This window comes from Gasterosteus aculeatus, chromosome 8 (genome assembly GCF_964276395.1).
Source record: "Gasterosteus aculeatus chromosome 8, fGasAcu3.hap1.1, whole genome shotgun sequence".
Classification (NCBI taxonomy): domain Eukaryota; kingdom Metazoa; phylum Chordata; class Actinopteri; order Perciformes; family Gasterosteidae; genus Gasterosteus; species Gasterosteus aculeatus.
In genome coordinates, this window is record NC_135695.1 from 13,429,712 (window position 1) to 13,442,444 (window position 12,733).

General features: G+C 46.1%; 1 protein-coding gene across 7 annotated transcripts in view; it reads right to left on the minus strand.

Moving 5' to 3' along the window:
• camsap2a (calmodulin regulated spectrin-associated protein family, member 2a) overlaps nucleotides 1-12,733 on the minus strand; it is a 36,724-nt gene that overhangs the window by 6,171 nt on the left and 17,820 nt on the right. For 4 of the 7 annotated variants that reach the window (XM_040183713.2, XM_040183710.2, XM_040183712.2 and 1 more), the window contains exons 5-12: nucleotides 10,392-10,424; nucleotides 9,370-9,511; nucleotides 8,462-8,601; nucleotides 3,160-3,256; nucleotides 2,919-3,015; nucleotides 2,628-2,659; nucleotides 2,419-2,488; nucleotides 227-2,267 (exon numbers count right to left, since the gene is read on the minus strand). In XM_040183713.2, the coding sequence (XP_040039647.2) occupies nucleotides 227-2,267; nucleotides 2,419-2,488; nucleotides 2,628-2,659; nucleotides 2,919-3,015; nucleotides 3,160-3,256; nucleotides 8,462-8,601; nucleotides 9,370-9,511; nucleotides 10,392-10,424 (2,652 nt within the window). The remainder of the gene's footprint in view (nucleotides 1-226; nucleotides 2,268-2,418; nucleotides 2,489-2,627; nucleotides 2,660-2,918; nucleotides 3,016-3,159; nucleotides 3,257-8,461; nucleotides 8,602-9,369; nucleotides 9,512-10,391; nucleotides 10,425-12,733) is intronic. The other 3 variants (XM_040183715.2, XM_040183714.2, XM_040183711.2) reach the window with 1 other exon arrangement.

The window sequence follows — 12,733 nt, forward strand, 5'->3', positions numbered from 1 at the left end:
TTGTTATTTGTGAACTCCACCCGTATTGACCATAATATTTGCATCGACTGGTACATGAAACTCGCACTCTTCATCAGCAGATCTGCTGATGAAGAGTTCATTATAAATAAAATGTATTGTTATTAATATTATTAAACTCCTATGAATGTACAAATACAATTTTTTTAATGCTTTTTTGCTTTAAAAAAATTGCCATTGGTGACAGTTCTTAGAATTACCAGCCTACCTTGAAGAAGAAACCGCGAGACATCTTAGGTTCGTGATCTGAGCCTTCCACATCCTCCTCCTGCAAATCCAAACCATCATAGAGTGTCAGATCCTCCAGGGGCTTCAGGACTGACAGAGGAACCTCAATCAAGCTGCTCTTGACTTGGCCCGAGGCTTCTGATCGGGGAGGAATCTCTGTAGGTGTCACGGTGAAGGTCTCTACCACAGGGTGGGCCAGAACCTCAGGAAATGACTCTATTGGTTTTGGGTCTGCAACTGGTATCTGAACTGAATCTGGCTCTGCTTTTTCTATTTCCTCCTGCAGGTTTGCGGAGCAGGGCGGTGGGTCGGCTACAGGTGTACTGGCATTCTCCTTCTCCGGGGAAAGGAGGGACTCTGCCCCCTCGCTGTTATCTCCCTCTGAGGCTACTGCCTCTGGACCGACGGTGTCCGGTTTCTCCCCCATGTAAACAAAAGAACTCCCCAGCGGCTGGCAGGGAGAAAAGCGCCGCAGCCTGGGGATGCTGTCGACAGACTGCGGGGCGGTTAGGACCCGGTTGTACGGGGCCAGCTTCAGCTCGTTGGGTCGGGCGGCGCGGGGATTGCGAGAGTGGAAGGAGGCCGATTTGCGCTTGATGCTGGTCGGGGAGCGATGGGTGGAGCGAGGGGAGTCGGCCGGAGATGAAGGTCCTGAGGATCTAGTCACAGCTCGATTCTGTTTCTGCGGCGAGGGGCTCGTATGCGGGGGAGGGATCACCCACGCCTGCTGATGTTGTTTCTCCCTCATGGCCATGATCACTTCCTGCTGCTGAGCCAGTCGCTGCATCTCAGTCTGAAGGAAGGCTAAAGAATGGTTGAGTTTCTCAATAGATCGTGTATACTCTGTGAGATCTACCTCTGTCAGCTGAGCATGGCCTTGACCCCCGTCTTCTCCTGACCCAGGTGACTTTGTCCAACAGGAGGCTGTGCCGCTTTGCTCTGCCCCATCAGGCGTGTCGGCCTTGCTCCTCCCGAACGTGAATGTGGGACTCGTTTTGCCTCCTTCCTCTGCGCTGGCAGCCCCGTCCCCTTTCCTCTTCACCACATTGAGGAACGCTGAATGACCCATCTTTTGCCGATGTCTTGTAAAAGCAGCCTCCACTTTCTTTTTCTGTGCTTCAATGGCCTTGCGTTTCTCCTCCAGCCTCATCCTCAACTCCACCATCTCCGTAGCCATGACCTGAGCCGGGTCATTGGCTGGCAGTTGTACCGGTGCGGGCGACGCTCGAGCCTTGAGGGGAGGTGGGGTTTGTTGATGGACGGGGCTGTGCTCAGGGGTCGGGGCCCAGGACACAGATAACGGGGGGGCGAAGTCCGAGCCCTCGGGAGTGGTTTTAAGGGAGCTGCTGCTGCACCTGCCCGAGTCTGGCAATGATGGAGAATGCTTCCTTTTCTTCTGATCAGCAAAGCTTGTCATCTTGAAGCCTATGGGGGATTTGCTCTGACTGCTCGGGCAGGGGCTTGGCGTGTCTATATCTAGTTCCATGTTCATCGAGCAGTCTTTCAGGGAGGAATCCTCATCCAGCATGTCTTCTGTCCGGATGTGGACCCCCGTGTCCAACTCGGTGGTGTCTGTGGCGCTTAGAGGGCCTTTGGGGTCGGACTCTGAAACTGGCTCCAGCACAGCAACGACGGCCCGGTGGCCCTGAGTGTGCAGGAAGAAACCGCTGTTGATCCCCTCCGCTGGGGGTCTACTTGGGCTGTGGATAATCTCCAGGGCTTCCTCGATGGAGGGAGTGCTTGCCACGGCACTTCTGTGTCCGTTGGTGGGTGCTTGCATGCAAGGCTCCGTACCAGCCAGGCTGTCTGGGCAGCCCTCCTCCTCGATGCCGACATTCTGACCGTTCACCGGCTGGAAGGACAGGTTACGCTTCATTCCGTGGGGCAGATGGTGGACCTTAAAGCCGGAACCATCATCTGAGCTGACGGAGCGGACCATGCCGCGTGTAGAGGACGGACCGGCGGAACTAGAGCCCTCTTTGTCGAAGGGTATGTCGAAAGACACTCCGTAAGGCCCAGACCTTAACAGAAAGATATTTTAAAAAAAGGAATGAAATAATATTTGTAAGTATCACAATACACCTTTTTTTAATACCCAAGAGATAATCGTTTCACTTGGCATCGGGTGTTTTTAAATGAGCAGCACATGAACAGGACAGTAATATTACTAACCGTTTTTCTTTGGGCCAGGTGCCGAGGTTGCCATCGACAAAGGACATTGAGGTTGACCTCTTGATCTCTCCTGGATAACAATAGGCAAAGAAAGAATCCGTTGTCAAGTTGTATCCTAAAAGCATCAATATTGTAATGTAATGTTGTACAGTTTGAACAGTTTTACTGTAAAAAAAAACAAAATCTACAAATAAATGAATAAAGATTACCTGAGTTTCGAGGCTGGGGACGGAGGGGCAGACTAGAGAAAAGAGTAAATTATGAATCGTAAATGTAATACATTAAAGGCATACTTTTAGCATTGGATTGTCCAAATAAATATGATGCAGTACTAGTTCATCCTATGTCGCTTATTAATTTCCACATCTGCCAGCTGCCCACTAGCTGGTGTAAACAACCAACCGAAAAGCAGCTCCACTCAACAGCTCATGCATTTTACTACATTGAGTGAATTTTACTGATTACATTAAATTCAAATGGCATTTTTTGCACCGGCATACCTCGGCCTCTCAGGGCTTGGGGGTCTTTCTATGAAGCTCCTCTTGGTTACCTTGGAGATGGGGACAGCTGCAATGGTCTTCAACAAGGATGAGGGCTCTGAGGTGAGACATGAGAGAAAACTGACCAATCTGTGCTCGGTTGCCTTGCTGGTGCATTACCTCTATGGCTACCTCTTTCTCAGCATGGCGTTTGCTATCGCTACTATGAAAGTTTTCATGTTGGCAGAATTTAAGACCTTACCTGTGCCTTCGTCGTTCAGCATTCTTGGTTTCACAAAAGACGGCTTGACCACCTCAAACCACCCAAACAGCTCTGCCATGAACACTAAATAGTTGTTCTGGGAAAATATTCAAACAAGACTATGATTAAAATCATGAGGTTTGGTAATATATAATCACTCAATACAGCTCCTGTTACAGTGAACACATTCTGTATGTGTCCCCCTTGTATGTGTCACGTTATCCTCAATTCACCAAACCACCATCAAAAGCAATTTAATTTGACCTTATTCTCCAGCAGGTGTCACTGCTAACCCTTTTAGAAGCCTGAGTGAATGCATATTACCATTTCTCTGGATAAAAACAACGAACCAATCTCCATTTCCAAGTATCCTATTTAGCTTGTATCGTTATGTAGTTCAACCTGCAATGACGTCATTTAAAAGGGATCTATATTCCTCAACTTCTTTAGCAAGGGATTTAAAAAAACTGTGACGTTTACGTAAATTAAAGAGATGTATTTTGTGACGTATTAGGAGTCAGACGTTTCCCACTGTAAAGGTTAATGCAAAATAAGACAATGTAACCAACATCATGGCTTTTCAAATGCTAGATCAGCTAATCTTCCACATGCCAACAGTACCTGTGGCAGTGGAGGCAAGGGATTACAGCATTAACCTAATTTTGTAAGACGGAGGTCGGTTGTTTTTTCCCCTTCTCAATCACGAGCATGCAATCCAGCAGCCAACCTGAATTAGATTGGGGAAGAAATGTTGAAGGAATTTTTGAACTGCGGAGTCTCGTTGTGTCCATGTCTGAATCAGGTCAAGATGCAGCGGGAGGTCAAATTGCATGTTTCCAAAGTAATTTCTCTCTGTATAACGTTTGCCAAAACCCAACGTTTTTCCCTTTTAAACCAGAGGAAATGCGTGAGGACAATGATTGATCATCACACTGGACTTAACATATGTGCCCTTTATCAAAGAATACACAAAAACACCACATGGTTCAATTCTTTTGTCTGCCACATGCCGGCACTCACAAACACACATGTGGACACAATATGCAAAACGAGGGAAATGAAGCAGGAACGACCTTGAAGAATCACGCCCCCTCCCTGCCACGGTCCCCAGACAAAGACAGTGCTGCATGGCTCAGCTCTAAGGATACCTGATTTGTCCCATCAGCAACATTTCACTCCACCAAGCACACGTCATTCCAGCAACCCCCCCACCAAGCCTGCCAACTCCAGCACCAAAGCACCACAGGAGGGGCAGAGGCAATTAACACCAGTAGCACTGGTCTCCCTTGGGTGTTACTGCAGCATTTAGCAGATTTTCTGGAGTGTTTTGTTCCATCACACTATTAGACATTAACGTGTGAAGAAGTGTGCCGCTAGGACAACGTCCAGCCGTGAGACGCTCAATCCCACATGGTTAACAAAGCAATTGAGTAAGTACAGCACGAAAATGTTGAATTCTCATCTTTTCAAACATATTTTTGCAATTTTGGTTCCTCCGGATAGTTTTTGCCAATTAGTCAATAAGAAATTGTAATCCTATCCATCGCCTTTTTCTGTGTATATCCATTTTGCAAAACTCTAACACAAACCACTAATCAAATGCCAATGTTACCTTTAGGTGTGTTCAGCATGTGACGCCTTCCTCAACGGTGTAAGATGAACAGAAGAAAATTCTCCTGGCCTCTCCCTTTCCGTCTGCCGTACGACTAAAACACCAGGTGTGAGCGCTGAACACCACCAGTCAGCAGCACACACACACACACACACACAGTCACGCGGACCCCAAACAACCAGCTACCACGACACCTATCTCCTCCTGTACTGACATCAGGACCCGGGGCAAGTCTGCAGCGTTGCCAGGTCTGTCTCGTCTGGAGAGTGTGTCACGCTCAGGGTGAAAACAGGATCCTCATTGGTGATTACGAGGAGAGAGGAGAGGGGTGGGGGTCGGAGGGCGCTAATCCACTGAGCATGGATGAGCACAAACTGTGTATCTAAATACCAATGCTTTGGGTTGGCAAACGATAAAAATACACATAAACAGGCCGATAAATTGCATTATCCAACACAGAAAGACGTCGGGCTTGAACCCACACTGAGCTTCCTCTGGGCATAAATGTCAACAATCATGGGGCCACGGGGTTGATTTGATTAAAGGATTTAAGTCCCGCAGCCGGCCGGCCAGACAGACTCAACTTGGAAAAATTCCTTCCGTTGATTTAGCGACAACTTCGTAGGGCTCAGTTGCCCTAAAAAAATATAATGAAAAATGAACTATTGTGCAAATATTCGTGTAGCCAAACAAAGACATCGCTTCAAGTTAACAAAAAACTTGAAAAACAAAAAACTCCACTTATGACACTGAAAACCAAATGACTTGATGTTGATCCCAGTGCCACACTCACTGTGAATCCCACTGTTAACTAATTACTCAGAGACAATAAAACAGTAGCTATAAATCTGACAGGCAACCAAGTCTAAGGCTTATTTTTTACTTTTCCGGTAACACAGGGTGGCGAGTTTTAGCCGATGGAGCACTTCATCGCTGATTTCTCATAGTCTGACCGCAGATGATCCGCACACTAAAAGCCACATTGAAGAGGCGGCTTATGAACAGGAGGAAGTGTGTTAATTGCCTTTCCTCGGGGCAACCTCGGCACGTCTGCTGCCACAAACCGGTGTGTTGAATTTCTCCCTTTTTGGATCCACAGATGGTCATTTATACGTACTGTGAATTCATTAAATAAAGAGGCAGTAAAGAGGAGTGGGTTGGCGTGATTTACCGACCCGCTGTCCTTCAGGAAAGGACACGTGTGTGTTCTATGGCTTTGGGGGATGGGTACTGGAAGTTTATTGTCCCTCATAGAGACATACTGCTTTTTTCTCCCAAACATACACATTATTGAATTATATGTATATTCTCCCCTCTCTTTGTGTGGTACCCTGAGAGAACAAACCCTCACATAGAGTGAGACACTGGGACGCCACAGAACTGACGTGGTTTTATTTATAGGGGCCGCGTGTTACGATGTGTTATGTTAGTGATTCGTTATAAGAAGAGTGAATGTGTATTTCTGTACTGTCTCCATGTAAACCGCTTGGTGCCATGAAGAATAGCTGCTGCCATGCAAAAGCTAATGGGGTCTGAATAAATATACAAGCAAACAAACACAGCCTGGTATCTGTGTGTGTGTGTGTGTGTGTGTGTGTGTGTGTGTGTGTGTGTGTGACACGCACACACACAGCCAGCATATCCTCAAGCTGTGACACTTCATTATCATTTCCAAATATCTGCACAGGTCTGATTTCCGCGGATGACTGATAATATCTATTAAAGTGTCTCAAGAGCTCAATTAAGAGATCTCCTTAAAAAACGTCATGTTTTCATATTTCTATCAATGTGTTTAGATTAGCGGTCGATTGTGCAACCTCTTTCTCAGATGAGAAATCCTCAGCAATGTCTTGCTTCTCCTTGTTATAAATGAATATTTGGGTCTTAGACTTTTGGTTGGACAAAGATGAGATATCTGAGTATGTCATCGTAGTCAAACACCTTTGATTACATTTGATCAAATGAATCAATAATGATAACTCTTCTCTCCTGTTTCCATATTCTATACAACAACACCGCCCCCCCCTTCTCATACACCCCCCCGCACACTAGTGTCTCAGCTCAATCTCTATAATAAGGTCTCTATCAGGGTGACGTGCCGCTGAGGGTGTGACTGCCTGGAAACTGGGTCAAGGTTACAGAGTCGAACTGGTTCTGCACTCCTGCTCTCAGGAAATAGATCTGCCCTGCTGGGATTTTTCTTTACCCTTCATGAAATCCGTGTCAGCAAAATACTGCTGCCGGCCGGCTCGAGCAACTCAATTATTTTTGTTTTTTCATGCTCTGCGTTTTTGTCGTGTGCGAGCTTTGAGCCGGTGGGGGGTCCAGCCAGCCAATCATCTCGCTTTGCTTTCATCAAGTTAACAGCATGTTTTAACATTGACTGTGAAGGCTGAAGTCTGAAGTCTGCTGAGACGAGACATCGGGATGTTTGTCTTTTCAATGACCTGTGTCCTGTGCTGAGGACAACAGCTTTCTCTGTCAGAAGACATGCTGAGGCACGGTCAAAGGCATCCACGCACATCAGCTCTTTTTACTGATTCTGCAGCTGCTCACTGAGCTGGACACGTTGGGGACACATCGGGGACAAACGCGAGCCCGCAGCGAGGATGCAAAGTTACGAACGAACCCCCGGAAACAATCCTGAGGCCGAGTCTCTGTTTTGACACGTCGTGGCCATTCGGTTCAAAAGGTTTTCAGCCGACGACACAACAAGGGTGATATTTTATAGAGCGAACGCTGTTCTTTTACATGAATGTCCTATTAGTCATGCACACACACACACACACACACACACATTTGTTAAATTTAGCACGTGCTTCTCCAACGTGAGACCTTGTTTGCCATGAACCCGGCTTCTGTGCAAGATGGATGAGGACAAGACAGAAGGACAACAAGAGTCTGTGTTTGTCTCTCATTTCTGAGTCAGCGAGAGACACGTGGAATAAGAAAATGACGGATTATGAAAGGGCGAGGACACGGAGCGAGACAAAGTATGACTGCAGAAAATCCCAGAAAGTCTGAGTGAAAAGAGACGGAAAGAGAGAAAGTAAGACAAGCCAGTGAAGTGTTGAAAGGCAAATTAGCAAAGGAAGAAAAGGAAAGAAAAAGGAAAAGAGAAAGAGACAGGAAATTAAAAAGAGGATGAAAAAACACCATGTTGTGAGAGCAGCGTAGATCAACACAATCGTGGTTTGGGTTTGGATGTGTTTTCCACAGCATGACTCACTACACTGGCCCACAAAACTCCTTCCTCCTGTTTGGTTTAGCGTTTCTCACTGGATGCCGTTCCACATGGTTTTCACATCACATTTGATGAAGAACTCATGAATGAATGAATACATCCATGACTTGTATGGGCTCATGGAAACAACCACAAAACACTTCATCTGTTATTTCGTAAAAGGGTTGAAAAATGTGAGGTCATATTTTATACTACAATTGGCCTTTCTACATCCTGTGGACACGCACACATTTTAGATCTCCAAGACCGTTTGGACGACTACACACTAACTGAAATGCTAAAATGACAAAAAAAAAAGACTAAATACAGCCGGTGCAGGTTTTTCATTTTGTTGAAGACCTGCAGTAGCTTACTGACACAACCAAACAGGTCCCAGGCAACAGTTTGATACTGAAGTAAGAGGAATCACTTCAGTGTGAAAGCTCCGTGTGGAGTGCAGCGCGTACCTTGATGCTGGAGGAGGCGTACAGCATGTCCTCCAGGCTGAAGTGGCAGCAGCTGCTCAGGTGGTCTTTGCAGAAGTCCTGGATGAGCTGCAGGTTGTACAGCCGATCGGCCAGCGTCATGTTCTCCTTCAGGCAGACGTCTGGGAAGATGAAGGCAAAGGGAGCCATCGGGTGTCAGTGTGACGTCAGTACGACTTTAGAGGGGACGTTAGAGGGGTTCTCTTTAGAAAACACAGGTGCCCTTTGGGATCAGAGGCCGGTGCAGCGTTGTTGAGTTCGATGTTGAAGGAGCTTTAGTAAGGAAGTGTTGAGCCGTTAAAGCACAATGACCCCCTGACACTGACCAATCATGACAATCACACGTTAGCACGTCTTCAATCCGTAGGCGGAGCTGTGTGTTGATACAGCGTCACGTGAGTGATCTTTGGTGCCCGGACGAACGTTTGTGTGTAAATTTGTTTTGTTTATCCTACGTGTGTGTTTGTGTGTTGTGGGCCTGCAGTCAACACACTTCATTAGCAAAGTGATTAGATTACGTTGCATCTTTTGTTCATGACTGATCTTTGAGTAGCCATTCGAGCCGGTGCTCAAAATGGCACAAATCACACCTCCACCGCATTCTCACCATTTTTTTATAAATGTGATCTTAAAAGTATTCCCCATTTAACTTATCCATGCTAAAGCTCAGCTATCTTTTTTGTAGCGTAAAGTTGAAATATGTACACAGCTTAACAGCTTTGATTTCAAAGTGCAGAAACAGTATAAAGGGCCAGACACTGTGTTTCTAAATGTGTGTATTTTGCATTTCCCTTTTTATTTGTTTTGGTCTTTTAGAGTCCCTGCAGATAGATTGAACCTTGTGCCGTGTTGCCGGGCGTCCTGTTCCAAACCAACCGTTAGCTCCTTACCCTCCAACGGCAGCAGCTGAGGGCAGTAGAAGTGGAGCAGAGCGCCCAGCGCCGAGCCGTCCGCGCTGTCTTTCAGCAGGTTGTCCACTGGGGGGATCCAGGGAACCAGCTGGGTGGACGACTGCTCCTTCCTGTAGCGCGCCTGCGTCACATTAAACACTTAGAAATCAATCTGCACTGTGCAGACAATCTACAGTACCTGTTGGGCCAGACTGTTGTTTGTCTTTCCTGTTAAATTAGTGATGTCTGGCAGTTTGACCGTCACAGCAGTTGTGCCTTTATTGGATCTTTGACCAATTTAGAACACGTTTCCAGGCTTCATTAGAAGCACTCTTGAAAGAAAGTAGGTCATTTTTGCTTTGCAGGGAGAGTTGTTCCCACCCGCTTTTCAATTCAACTTTAATATTGTCTTACAAACATACATTGATGTGCCAGTTTTCTTTTGTTATGTTAACTATAAGTGGAGCACAATGGCAAACATATTTACATTCGGCCTTCCACTAAAACCTACTAAATGTATGAGTCAAAGAGAGATAATGTTACAAGAAAGCCCACAATGAGAGCTGGTGCAGGGACTCTGGAACGTTCCATGCCAAATGCTCCCAGGCGTCCACAATATGAATTTAAATTCTAATAAAATTAAGCATTTATTACATTTTTGGGGCTAATCCCTTGGGACCTCTTTAGCAATTCCTCATGGGTGTCCAGTTCCACTAATAAGGACCTTCACATTAAAAAATACAAGGACGTAGTCTTAAATACACTTATTCCAAATGTCTGTATGCCAGGGATTTTACATTTTTACTGTAAAGTAGTATTTGTGGATGCGGAATTAAGGGAACACTTGTTAATTAAAACTGGGAGAACGAGAAAAGCTGTTATCGTGTAATTGTCGGGTTCACAGGTTCATGTGCACACATGTGAAACATTTATGGCAACCGAGACAAGACATGCAGAAGGGAGCAGAGACGGTCACCATGGATACGTAGATGGAAGAGGGTAGCACAGATTAGTTGACTTACGGGCACAAGCTTCATATACCACTTGGTTGGAGACTGCAGCAGCACAGCGAATGAAAAGACAACAACAAAGACATAAAGACCTGTTAGTGAGATTAGTTAGTTATGTGATTAGTAAAACACGAAGCAGAAATCCAAAGAGAACTTACAAATAGCAGCTCACAAATAACCCAGATATTGTGTAGTGTAATGACGATGTGTGTGTTTTGGCTTTTACTGCTCATGTATTTACAGAATAAGAGTTTAGTGACCAGATCATATACAGGTTTCCCTCAAATAAAATGCCACTACAGCTGACAGGTGAAACAACAAAGCCCATATGAAGCAAATGTGTGACAGGAATATGGATCATTAGGAAGCTACATGTAGGATTTTGTAAATTAATAGGTCCTTATACCGTTTTAAAGATACACTCCCTGACTGTTGGTGTTCAGACTAAATCTCAAAAATGTTCATTGCCGGTGTTTTTAAAGCTGTCAATTGTGGGAGTTCAAACTGCTGAGATGAAGCTTGGCATCAAGAAGCACCCGTATGACCCCAACAAAATCGGTCCCTAAAGAGGAGGGTGTTAAGTTAGCCCAAATAACTAAATAACAACCCCACCGTATAAATGAAAACAAGCTGTCATCTGTCCGCCCGACAATGTCAGCTGATTCCAGAGAGGCTCGGTTAATAGCTAATTCCCAGACTACCTACAAGCATCAAAGAACCAAATGTGACATGTAACAGTAACACGATCTGCCACGCGCTCAACTTCAAACAGAGAGCCGTGGCTCGCGAGGAAAATACAGCCGTTTGTACAGAAACCCCCAAAATGAAGAATAAAGACAGCAAAAGGAGGCTTTCTTGGGTTTAACGTGACAGCTCTCTGAATGGAATTTACAGTCAATAGCAGGAGTCTGATGCCATCAGAGGAACACACGTGATGTAATCTAATCATTTGATTAGTTAATCTGTTTTATCTATTTGCCGGTGAATGGACCGCCTTTGAAACTGATACGTGCAGCATGAATGTGACTCTTGCTGTGTTGTAGTAAAAGTACTTGCTTGAAATAAATATTTCCAAGTCGGATAATAGTGAGATTGCAGAAACGGTCCATTATGCACAGCACCACATACTTTGTATGTTTCTAGTCCTCTCAGTACAACATTTGAAAAGTCCATCCATCCATCCATCGTCAAACCGCTTATCCTGCACACAGGGTCGCGGGGGGGCTGGAGTCCATCCCAGCCAACTTCGGGCGATAGACAGGGTACACCCTGGACTGGTCGCCAGCCAATCGCAGGGCTACACAGAGACACACAACCATTCACACTCACATTCACACATCTACGGGCAATTTAAAGTTCCCAATTAACCTGATCCCCAGAGCATGTCTTTGGACTGTGGGAGGAAGCCGGAGAACCCGGAGAGAACCCACGCAGACACGGGGAGAACATGCAGACTCCGCACAGAAAGGCCACTGGGCGGAATCAAACCCAGGACCTTCTTGCTGTGAGGCGACAGTGCTAACCACCACGCCACCGTGCCGCCCCATTTGAAAAGTAAGAGTGAAAAAAATACTGCAGGGTTTATTTTGAGGGTGAAACTCAGGCTGGCTGATTTTCTAACTGTTTTTTTTTGCTAATGACAAAACTTTTATTGAATAGCCAGAGACACTAGCATTGAGTTCATGGTTTTGCTGCCCCAGTTAGTTGAAAGAAGAAGACCGTTCATCTCAAGAGATGATCTCAGACTGCGGGTTAAGCAGGTTCAAGCAGCGTTTAAAATCTGTTATAACCAATCAAACCCCTGGGGAGAGGTGAGGGCCCCTCATTCATCATCTCCTTATAGAACACACACACACACACACACACACACGCCTACTACGCTTGTGTGTACGTGCACGCGCATGCCCCCCATCCATCTGCACTGCAATCATCCTGTAACTTTCCCCTCTTCCCATCAAAGTTCATCCTCTGAAGCCCGGCTCAGCTCAGATTAGTCCTCGCTCGTCCGTCCTGTCGTTGCCCCTCCAGTTACTGACCACGGCCCCTCCCGCCCGGCGCCCACCCTCGCCGCTGGCCACGGGGCCGCGGGCTCAACCGAGGACCTGGTGATCTTGACGGTGTTGTCGTAGCGTCTCGATCTGACTGAGGGAGAGGTTGCATGCGTGACTCACACTGCAGTCACACGGCAAAGACAGAAGGGGGGAGGTCTTGAGAGGGAGCGATAGAGGGAGGATAGAAAGAGCTGCCAGACATCAGCAAAAGAAGAAAAAAAACATCCTCCCTGAAAAATGGTAGTGCACTATTTTTGATTGAATTATTGTTTTTTCTCCATGTAAAGACGTCCTTACACTGTT